This window comes from Temnothorax curvispinosus, unplaced genomic scaffold, assembly GCF_003070985.1.
Source record: "Temnothorax curvispinosus isolate PA1 unplaced genomic scaffold, ASM307098v1 QBEX01012020.1, whole genome shotgun sequence".
NCBI lineage: Eukaryota > Metazoa > Arthropoda > Insecta > Hymenoptera > Formicidae > Temnothorax > Temnothorax curvispinosus.
In genome coordinates this window covers 1-11,224 of record NW_020221800.1, presented here as the reverse complement: position 1 = coordinate 11,224, position 11,224 = coordinate 1, and the positions used below count along the sequence as shown (strand labels likewise).

Sequence of the window (11,224 nt, the reverse complement as noted above, 5' to 3'; positions counted from 1 at the left end):
CTTTTTATAATGTAACGTAATGTAACGGAGCGCGGAATATCTGTTTACCTTCAGCCAGTATATGTTAGATAACTGTAGGGACGTAAACGAAGGGAAGAAAGTTTAAAGCAATTACAAAAACATCTCAAAGATTCTTATATACCACGAGATAGAAAATGGATGGTGCTTTTCCCGGAAGGTGGCTTTCTATGCAAAAGACGAGAGACCTCACAAAAGTATGCTAAGAAGAATAATCTGCCTATTCTTGAAAATGTGACTCTACCAAGGGTAGGAGCCATGCAAATGATTTTTGATACTCTCGGGCCAGCAGAGAGCAGGAACGCGGAGGCTCAACACCTAAACAGCCGACCAAGTAAAATTGAACTTTATACTTTTATTTATATATTATCGTATATTAATTTCGAGTTAATATATATGTACACATAGTATATGCAAATTTTATTTATATTATTTATATCAGTATTAAGACTTGCTAAAACTATTGTATTATGCGATATTTATTATCAACAGGTATGATGGTAGCTAATCCAGAAATTAGTTGGATTCTTGATATTACAATAGCGTATCCTCAGGGTAAGCCGCTTGACTTGCCTACTATTATAACTGGTTCGAGACCTCCGTGCGAGACGGTATTATTTTATCGACTTTTCCCTAGCTCAGTGGTAAGTGATGTGACGTAACATAAAATATAATTTATGCGAATGCGCATAGCAACGTGTTACATAATGTCTTATGATGTGCCATAGGTTCCTCGCGAACCAGAACAATTATCTAAATGGTTGTACGACAGATGGGTAGAAAAAGAAGCACTATTGGAACATTTTTATAAACATGGAACATTTCTTGGCACAAACGGATCAAACAGAGAAAATTCCAAATTACATCAGGATCCATTAAGATTCCTAGTCCTTCATTTATTCTTCATAACGTCTAGTTATATACATTATAGCATGCTTACATACGTGCTATCTTGCTTTTGGTAAGATGTTTTTATATCATGTGCGACGCACGACGGTCCAGTTTAAAGAAGGAAATCACAGTAACGAAGTAAGATATCCTTGCCTTAAACACCCATTTTGATGTTTATGAGAATAATTCTAATGGATGTACAGATTATTAAATTCGGCAAGTATGCCCACATTATAAGTCAGTTGTAAAACTTATTTTTATTTACAGTTGCAAACAAGTGGTATTTTGCATACGACTGGTAATTGTGTTATGCGTTCTAAAGCTAACATAAAGTTAACATGTTTTTAAAACGTGTTTACAAACTATTAATATATTTTAGCGAAATAACAATCGAAATATAATTTATTTCTGTTATTTTCACGATTGCTGTATAGCTTTAAACTGATCTTTAAACTGAATTTTTATCGTATTATGTATTCTCTATACTATACGAAGTATAGATTACACAACAAACCTGCTTTTATAAATCGACATTCGTATATCTTCGAACTCGATGATGAAACATTCTTAGGATGAAATTGTTGGTGACGTCAATCTGTAGATTTATTTTTCTTCACTTTGGATATTGTAGGATATACAAAATTGATTGTAAATTTAGATAAAATACGCGAGGGAATAAATATCTCATCTATAATGTCATCCGTTATGTGATCTCTTGTAGAGGTGGCACAACGTTCTTTGCCGCAAAGTTTTGGAGAATGCGTAAAACTACGGCGTTTAGATCTTTTTATCAATATCAAACAATTTCACAACTCTTAATTTACACGATCTTATTATATATTGCATAATAAACACTATCCGGTTTTATAGGTAGATTCAAATTTAGGTATGATAATTCACGTTGACTTTTATTATCGCCGCAAATAATGTACGACTGTGTTTACCACATACCTGGTACTTGGTAGCGTTGTAACAAAATCTTTGTAATATATAGCATCGCATGTGTGTTATGTAAGTTTTTGATTTATAAAATGATCTGACATTTTATATCGGCGTACAATAGAAGAGACGAATTTTTATAGAACAGTAATAGTCAAATCTTTTAAAGAACTATTCACTTATTTTTTTGTAATAGCGAAAAATATTTTTCAAGGAAAATACTACAAAGTCCATCCTATAATTTTTTTAAACATCACGTTAGGAATTTTGTAATGATAAGTTTGTAATTTTAGCGACATATAAATTAGAATTAGATTAATGCAAAGATATGATTGTTTGGAAACTGAAAGCAAATAAAAAAAAAGATATTGTACCGGACGTGTACGAAATAATAGGCAAGGTATATTTTTTCATGTCCAGAAACTATTAAACAGATATAAAAATCTTGGCCTTTTTCAAGAGCGTTCGGCTCTTGGCTCGTTTCTGATGGTCCGTTATTGCAAGACATTACGATGCACTACAACTACTGTATTTTAATAACATTCTAAGAACTAATTAGCGTTGAAAATGGAAGAAAGATACTGAGGTTTATGATGTTTTTTGGATTATGAGCAATTAGCATTTGTTTAACGATATTGTGTATAACTCGTGCTCATCCCCGTAATTACATCTGTCAATTTACAGACAAGTGTACCGATCTGTCATTCATTGATTTTCAACTTCTCCGATAATGATTTTCATTACATAACCAATTTTGTTTTTAGAAACAAAATAATGGTAAGTAAATATGTTTTTGTTATTACGCACTTTTTATAATGTTTTACAACAAATAGGAAATTATATCAAAAATTTCCATAAAAAATATGACAATTTTATTTCATTTTCTTAAAATCACAAAATTTTATTTTCTCAAAATCTACAAAAATGAGAAAATAAATTTATTATATTTGCATAAACAATTATGCGGACAGTGTATTTCCATTATCTATCTCTCATATCGGATCTTTATTGGATCTTCAAAATATATTTTTCTTTAATCGATTAACATTTATAATAATAAAATAGAACATTATAACTAGGAAAATATTAGCTGGATACATCAAGCTGATATAAATAGACTTTTATCGACACATTTCTCATTTATTTTTATCGATTTGTAAAATTTTATATTTTTTCTCACGCACAAAAAATATATAAATAAATATATCGATATGTGATAAAAGAATATCATTATAAATATTTAATAAAACTACATAAATATGATATGATTGTATTTTATATATTGACGTGTGTATGCATACAACTGCCTATGCTTATTAGCTTCAAATTGTTCTCATTTAATAACTACTGCTGAGATGCAACTTTGCCAGAGGAAAAGGTTGACTTCTGTATACATATAGTCAATAGTATATTCACATATACACATGCACACATGTATAAAGTTTTTCAAATAAAAAATATAACGTACGAACGATTAATTTAAAGAATTTACGAACAAGTACGTGATATCATTGAAACGATAATACATCATCAAATCAAATGAATAAAAAACAGTAATCGAAGACATGACTACATAATGTTGATAATTAAACGTTACTCGTTATTGTCCTTTATATTTTTTAGCTCTGACAAAAACATAATACTATAGAGAGATACAGTATAACAGTATGCAATGCGTTTGTAACAAAGAATCTTAATGTACTCTGTTTATTAGAAAAAAAGAATATTTTACAAGAGGAAGAAAGAGGGTTACATCTTTGGACAGTTAACGAAGTTGTTTCGCTGCATAATGTATTTCGGCGTATATGTGTGTATATATTGTATATGACATTAAATTAAACTTTTACGATAAAAAAAACTTTACTAAAATCAGATACGATTGGCATTGCTCAATGGCGTTTAACAAGTTATGTAAAAAAGAAAACTAAGTTTTGTGATAGAGAAACGACTACAATTCTTTTTTTTTTGTAAAATAATTCTTTCATAGCATATAAAAATTTAGTCGAAAGTCGTACAAGCTTGCCAAAATCTTTAGCTGCTTCACACTTATGAATATCTTGAGTTGAAGGAACAGATGAATTAATTTTTCTTGACTATTTGTAGCAATGCGAACAAATATAACAAACAAATAATCCTTATTATTACATAGCGCTATATATAGCGCGCGAGTATACTTAAAGCTCCTGGCAAAAAGACATTTTACTAATCTACATTAACATTATTCTAATAAGCAAACTGTCAACAATTTATCAACAAATAGATAGATTCGAACGAAAATTGCAGCATCTGCATTCATATTAAATTTATGTTCCATTAACAAAATTTGCAAACGTAACATCATATATATTAACTGCGGAATCATATAGAATTTGTCAAACACAAAGATTTTGCTGGGTTTCTATGGCCAATCTATGGTTCAACTGTATTGCAAATTTGTAAAATTTGTTCCTAACTGAAATTTGACTATAATATTTGCGGCGTGAGTTCGTATACGTGAAAAATCACTTTATCCTGATATGAGGAACAAATTTTGATATAAATTTTAATAAATTCAATAAGATGCAACGAGGAGAGCCAGGAACTTTAACCCCATGTTGGATGATTATGCACTTTTATAAGTACAGTCGAATATCGCCGTGTCCTTGATCTTTAATGTTGAGACTAAACAAATCTTTCCAGTCTAAATTCCATTTCTCTTCAGCCGTCACATGTGCATCACCATCTAGTCACGTGTGCATAAAATGAAAATATTATTACACACATATATTACATGAAAAATTTTGATTGAAAATATTTTCATTCTGCACACACATGCCAGAATAAAAGTAGGGACTGAGGAAAAGTTAATATATAATAAAGGAATTGTTTGATCCTACCGTATTGTAAAAATACAAAGATTTTGAAGATTAGTCAATTTTCCCAAGTTATTTGAGATATTTAAGCATTTTTTCTATTCTAAGATTCTCTCTCAATTCCCATTTTTATTCTAATGGCACATGGGATAAATATTGTTCTCTCTTTTATTTTAATTGATTATATAGTTATGCATTGAAGCGGCAGGAAAGCAGCGCGAGAAGCGAAGTTTAGAAGGAAATTGCTGAATTTGAGAAAACTTAAAATTTTAAGTTTTAGAACAGAGAGTTGTTTGCTGTAGTTGTTTGAACGGCAGATCTGAGAGAAAGAGCTAATAGATTTTTTACATGGTACATTTTGACACGTATTTAAATGACATAATCCATTAAATAGATTTCTCTTTCTAACAAAACCGTACTGTGCAAAATTAAAACAAGATTATACGAATTAAATGTGCTCTTCACTCATTGTTATAGGATCACACAAAATCATTTTTTTCCATGTTTACTACATACATATATACTTATATGTCCATTTCTATCAATGCAGATTAACTTTGTGATCTCGGTTTAACTTTTTATCTTTTTCTAGTAAGTTGAAAAAGTTAAACCGAGATTAAAATTAATCTATATTGGTAGAAATGGGCATCAATTATCTAAGTGCATTCCAATAATTGCGCATACATTCGAGAATTGTTTACGCATCATGTACATACATATACATACGTAAAACGAACAGTTTCTCGGCTTTTATTTCAGTGACGTTTCGAGACCGACATTTTTCGTTTTAATCAACACACGAATGCGATCCGCTTTAACGCATAAAAATATATCGTGCAAAACATATACAATTTGACAGCTTATCATCAGTACTCGATGAAATCTGAATTCTTAACAGATAAACGCAGTGTATAAACTATCTGTCGTTACGTATCATTTCTCGTAATAATGACATAAATAACAAGCACAATAATATATTTAATCCTTAGACAACAAGTCAATGCTAAGATTATCAATTGAATCAAATACATCTACTAGAGTAATGAACATTACATACGCTTCGTAACTCTGTACGTTAGGTCCATCCCGAGAAACGAGAAAAGATACTTTATACTCGATTCAACAATTTGGGTTATTACTCTGGTTTATCGCGTAGTACATATTGAATCGGATAAAAATATATAATATATATAATTTTCAACTCATCTCAGAGGTATAAAGATACATACAATCCAATGGTCTTTGCAATTGGAAGAAAGTTTCGTAGAAAGCTGGTAGCATAAATTTATATACAGCACAAATATGCTATAGAAATGGTGTAAGAATATTTCGTTAAAAGATTATAATGTTGCTGCAACGATTAAAATAATATTGAAAGTCTTGTCTGAAATGTTTCAGTGTGATCTCGTAGTAACGTTAAGTGGAATTAACAGTAATATATGAATTTCGAGTTTCCAATTTTGACGGACAAATTCGGAAAATATAATTGCGCAATTAGTGGAGGCAATCTATTCGAGATTCTTTTTTCTATTTTTGATCATTATCGTACACACTAGCATATAAGATTGTATTCATTATATTTTACAAATGTTGCATTGTATAATATTTTTGTTTACAAAATACTGCGATATTCAATCCTACGCTTTCATAATTTCGCGTTTCAGCAGCATTACAATATTGGCAACGATGTGGCTGAAAACAGATACTGATTACTGCCTATGGGGAGTGGTCGAGAACGTCTTAAAATAGCCAAAAATTGGAAGCTTTAAATGCGCGCGTGGTCGTCAATGTTGTCGCAAAATTTTAATTTTTGGTTTATGTTTAAGTACTACTTGCAATATGCTACGATTAACGAAATATCGAAACTTCACTGATTTGTCGGAAGAATAATAATTATTGAATAAACGTTTTGGCATGACCCACGCGTGCATAACTGTTCACTCTTCATTTTTTACAATTTATTATTTAAATAAATTAATAACACCATAGTATACATATATTCATTTAGTCCATTAAGAGAACAAGAAAACATTTCGTTTCTTTGGCTTATAGATGTAATATTTTTTTTATAAAGATATTTAAGATATTTAAGATAAAACGGTATGATATAACGATACAATATAATATTTAGCAATAAAAAAACTTTAAGATATAATCCTTAAAATAACAAAAACAATGAAGAAAACTAATCATAAATATTACAATATTATTAATCTCTTTTTTCTTTAACGTAAAGGTCTTACTAACGATTTTTATACGTTATTTCGTGTTTATGAACTTAAAATATCGTCATGTGTCAGAGATCATTTGCACGCCGGTTAATCTTGTTACTAAAGCTATATGGGACATTTTCTGTAAAGCGTTGATACTCGTGTATGAATAGTTTGAACACTTGACTCTGAGATAAAAAGAAAATCAGAGTCGAGAATATACATTGTATATAATAAAATGTAACAAACTAATATTATTTTATTATAATATTCGTTTCTATATGAACTTATAAAATAGATATATGCATTATATAACACTCTGTTTTACGCAAATATTCTAACTGACTTTCGGTTAATCACTGGAAGAAGATCTACTATTTAACTTAAATCGGACATATGCACAGTTACGACATTTTACATAAAACATATAAAATTGAAGACATAAAATTTCATTTTTACATGTAGACGTTCGTTCACTTTTAATTGTAATTAAGCACATGACTAGGAAACAAAAGCATTTTATAATCATCATTCTGTTGTTAAATATATAGAAATTGTCATACAATAGCTCGGTATATAGGTACACAATAGGATAGAATATAATACAACAAAAAAAACTGATTCCTGTGATAATAATTCGGAAAAGTAGCAAAATATTTTTTTATGTAAAAAGTCACTTTCGAGACAATCGTATTTGAAAATACATCAAGTACGTGCAGTTGAATACTATTTGACTAATGTATCTATCTAGTACTTATTCTTATTCGGTTAGTGCTTGTAAACATCGATATGATGTAGTATAATTTATTTCCCCCATTCTACCATCTCATTTAATTCTCTATCGAGTTATCACAGTGACATGCAATATGAGACAGACAGAGAGAGAGAGAGAGAGAGAGAGAGAAAGAGACAAAGAGAGAAGGAAAAATAGAGAAAGAGAGAGAGAGAGAAAGAATATAAAAAATATGTTGCGTGCATTGGAAGTTTGTGGTGGTGATATTTCTACTATAAGTAAATACTACAAAGAACAATTTTTCAATCGCTATAATTCAGTTATACTAACGAAGAGTAGAATAAATGCAATTTTAAATATAATTTTCTTATCACGTCAACAATAATACATAAATAAAACACACACAGATACACACACACATTAAAGCTTGTATTGTTTCCAATCATGCCACTACATATTTTCAAATGCTAACGCAAATAGGTATAACGAGTAATAGATACATTAGCCAAGTCATCCGCACGTATACTTGACAAATTTTCATTTAAAAAATTAATTTTTTACGAAAGTAATATTAAAATTTTTTTCATATTAGCATTTTTTCTTATTTTTATATTAATCCTCCTTCTATTCTTTTAGATTGATTGTGAAATAAATTACTCTTTTTCTCTCTTTGTGTATTGTGTATGAATGCGTGTATGTATGTATGTGTGTGTACGTATCACACCTTTTTATAAACATATTTTAGCTATTACTGACAAATCTGATGTGATAATAATACAATATGAAAAAAAATTTATAGGAAAATAATCAATTTCTTTTTCTCTCTAACGCTGCAGGGTTATACTGTATACGCTGATTGCTTTAATTAATTGAAAATGTTTACGCGATATAACAATAAATGAATATCCCTTTTCCTGTACGGGACATTTTCATTCATTACAGCTTTATAGGATTTTTCTTTTTTAAAAGATATTTTATTGTACAAAATAGTTTATTACCCTCTCTCTCTTACTTTCTCTGTGCGATTTTATCAATTTTTTTTGTATATGCGTCCGCAATATGTATATTTACAAAGTGCACGTCAATATTATTCCACTGAATATGTTATTAAGAAACTTATTGCGGTTAATTTGTACAAAAGTGTTATTAGTTACAGATTTTTCCAGACTGATGTTGCAAACGCACAAGGGTATACAGACACTTTAGCTCAGTAAGATTTCTGCTACCGACTCTCGTCATAACAAAAAAAAAATAAAATAAAATAAGAATCGACCATCTCGATATACTGTTTTATTTACAATCTGGCATATGCAATGTATGCTGAGCATATTTAACAGCACTCTACGTATCACATGATTGGGGCAGCAATGGTCAGACTCCTAGTGAACTACACATCCTTACAAATGTCCATGTATGTGTATGTGTATGTACATGTATAAAACTTATATATTAATATATTAATTATATATATAATTCGTACATATTATTAACATACATATATATGCTATATAATATATACTTATATTATATATTATGTATATTATTATATATATAATTTATATATATAAATTATTTCGTTATCTATATAATCTATTTGTACTATACGCAATTATGTATATCCTGTATTAGATATAATCGCTTTTAACATACGAAATGATGCACATTCGGGATACACATCGCGCCTAAATTATTCGTATATCATGACTCAGAACTCTGCGTTTAATATAAAACATTAAACGTAAAGAGAGAAATTAACAAGAACAAACACAATATCAATTTAGCTAATAAAAATGGAGTTTTGTATTTTTATGATATGAGTGTTATGTGATATTACTATTCAAATTGAAGGAACATATTTCTAATATAAAATGAAGTAGAAAATTCCTATAAACGCGATTATCTATCTACGAGTGTTTAAAGTTTATTAATAACCCGGATAGCCAAATCTGTCGAGAACAAATTTTTAAAGTGTCTGCTGCAAATTTTATAGGATATTTTTTTATTTTAATCTACATCAGAAACATGCTCCTTCAGTTTGTATAGCATGTTATGTAACATCCTTGTATATGACTTGGTACGTTAAAATATACCTCGGTCGAAGCATATATTTGTTTGTGTGTTTATGTGTATGTGTGTGTGTAACTTAATAAACAAATATACTAGTAAAGAAATATCGCATTTGAATAAAAAGAGGTGTCGTCAACGTTACATATTTCTCTAAAAGATTATCGAAGAGTACAAGTCCAAGATATAAACAATGAGAAAAAAAAAAAAAAAGATATCGGGCCTGTCGCAGCAGAGAGAGTTCAAAGACAATGCATGCAGAAAAAGCTATGTCAATCAACAAATGCTAGTTCAGTAACTTTGTAACATCAGTTCTATTATTTCTGAATGTAACTCGGTTATTTCTTTCAGTTGGGAGCTCAGCTAATTATAATCAGACTGTGTATCACACGCTCCAAATTTATTAAAGACGCTATTAATTAATCTTATAAATTAATTTTCAAAGCATCTTTTGGCAAATTGGTGTCAAGATTGAAGCGATGACATGTGTTTAGCGTTACATACTCGCGTTATCGTTACCGCAACGAACATTTACGAGTACTTACGTGTATTTACGAGTGCCATATAATATTCGACGATTGCAAAAATTGGAATGAATAAATATTTGTCGGACTTTCAGACATTCCTGTGATACAGCACTTTTCGTGGTAGCGCCATTGCTAGCGAAGATTATATTATTAGCGGTTTCTACCGCAAAACTACTCCGCGTGACTTATCTTGACAAACGCGAGCGTTGATATTATTGCAGATTCTTGATCGTGATACCGCAGTAATACAGCTGGAGGATTATTGGCTTACTGGCTCATCGGCCATTAAATATACACAATTTCATTGGCGTCGATGACATGTTATTGTGTCGCTGATAGCAAAGCGGTCATCAGCTGGAGATAGTTACGAAGAAGCGCGATGCCCAATTAGTCCAATGCAAGCGTCACTCCTTTCAAATGTAAATTGTCCCTGTTCGTACGCAGGATTATTTTAAGAATGTCGTGCAAGACAGTTATTTAGAGTTTAGACGTTGAGGAAGACGTCTTCTTCTCACGGCGATAACGGCAGTTCTTTGATGGAGGATTAATTACTTGAATGATATCCTCGGAAGATCCACTTGTGTAAAATCGGAAGCTGCCTATCTTGAGATGTACGACACGTTGCAGCACTCTGTGATTGTGACGGAAGAAAATCGGAATAAGAACAAAATTAACCGACAATTTTTATCCTTTTCCTCCAGCTATATATCGTGTTTGTCAATCAGTGTATTTGTCAATTAGTTAATTATCGCTGTCAGCATAATCATCAGTATCGGTATCGCCGCTATCATCATGTTTCGACTGTTGCATATGAATGTCCAATGAATTCATTAATGAATTCGAATCGCTGGCTATATCCGAGTTGTCTATTAGAATGTCACTTGGCGATAATTTCCATGATACAACATTGTGCAACCTACGAGTAAGCATAATCCTAAATTACATATCAAAAATATATCTTTATATTTCTAAAAAAATTATCTTTTCAGG

The 11,224-nt window shown here is 30.3% G+C and overlaps 1 protein-coding gene and 1 long non-coding RNA gene across 2 annotated transcripts; one reads left to right on the top strand and one right to left on the bottom strand.

Annotated features, from left to right (window-relative positions):
• Positions 1-43: 43 nt before the first annotated feature.
• Positions 44-2,536, top strand: LOC112462177 (acyl-CoA:lysophosphatidylglycerol acyltransferase 1-like). Its single transcript, XM_025027805.1, has 3 exons — positions 44-352; positions 511-662; positions 747-2,536. The coding sequence occupies exons 1-3, from the start codon at positions 160-162 to the stop codon at positions 981-983; spliced, it is 582 nt and encodes a 193-aa protein (XP_024883573.1). The 5' UTR covers positions 44-159; the 3' UTR covers positions 984-2,536.
• A 526-nt stretch (positions 2,537-3,062) lies between these two features.
• On the bottom strand, positions 3,063-11,209 carry LOC112462176. The gene is made up of 2 exons (XR_003041633.1): positions 10,253-11,209; positions 3,063-4,570 (listed from the first exon to the last, which is right to left on the bottom strand). It is a non-coding gene; the product is annotated as an uncharacterized LOC112462176 (long non-coding RNA).
• Between the last annotated feature and the right edge of the window lie 15 nt (positions 11,210-11,224).

Excerpts from the sequence above, each read along its gene's own strand:
- LOC112462177 (XM_025027805.1), top strand. The coding sequence starts at position 160 with ATGGTGCTTTTCCCGGAAGGTGGCTTTCTATGCAAAAGACGAGAGACC. Across the intron at positions 353-510 it reads ACACCTAAACAGCCGACCAA|GTATGATGGTAGCTAATCCA; the intron begins GTAAAATTGAAC and ends TATTATCAACAG. Across the intron at positions 663-746 it reads GACTTTTCCCTAGCTCAGTG|GTTCCTCGCGAACCAGAACA; the intron begins GTAAGTGATGTG and ends GATGTGCCATAG.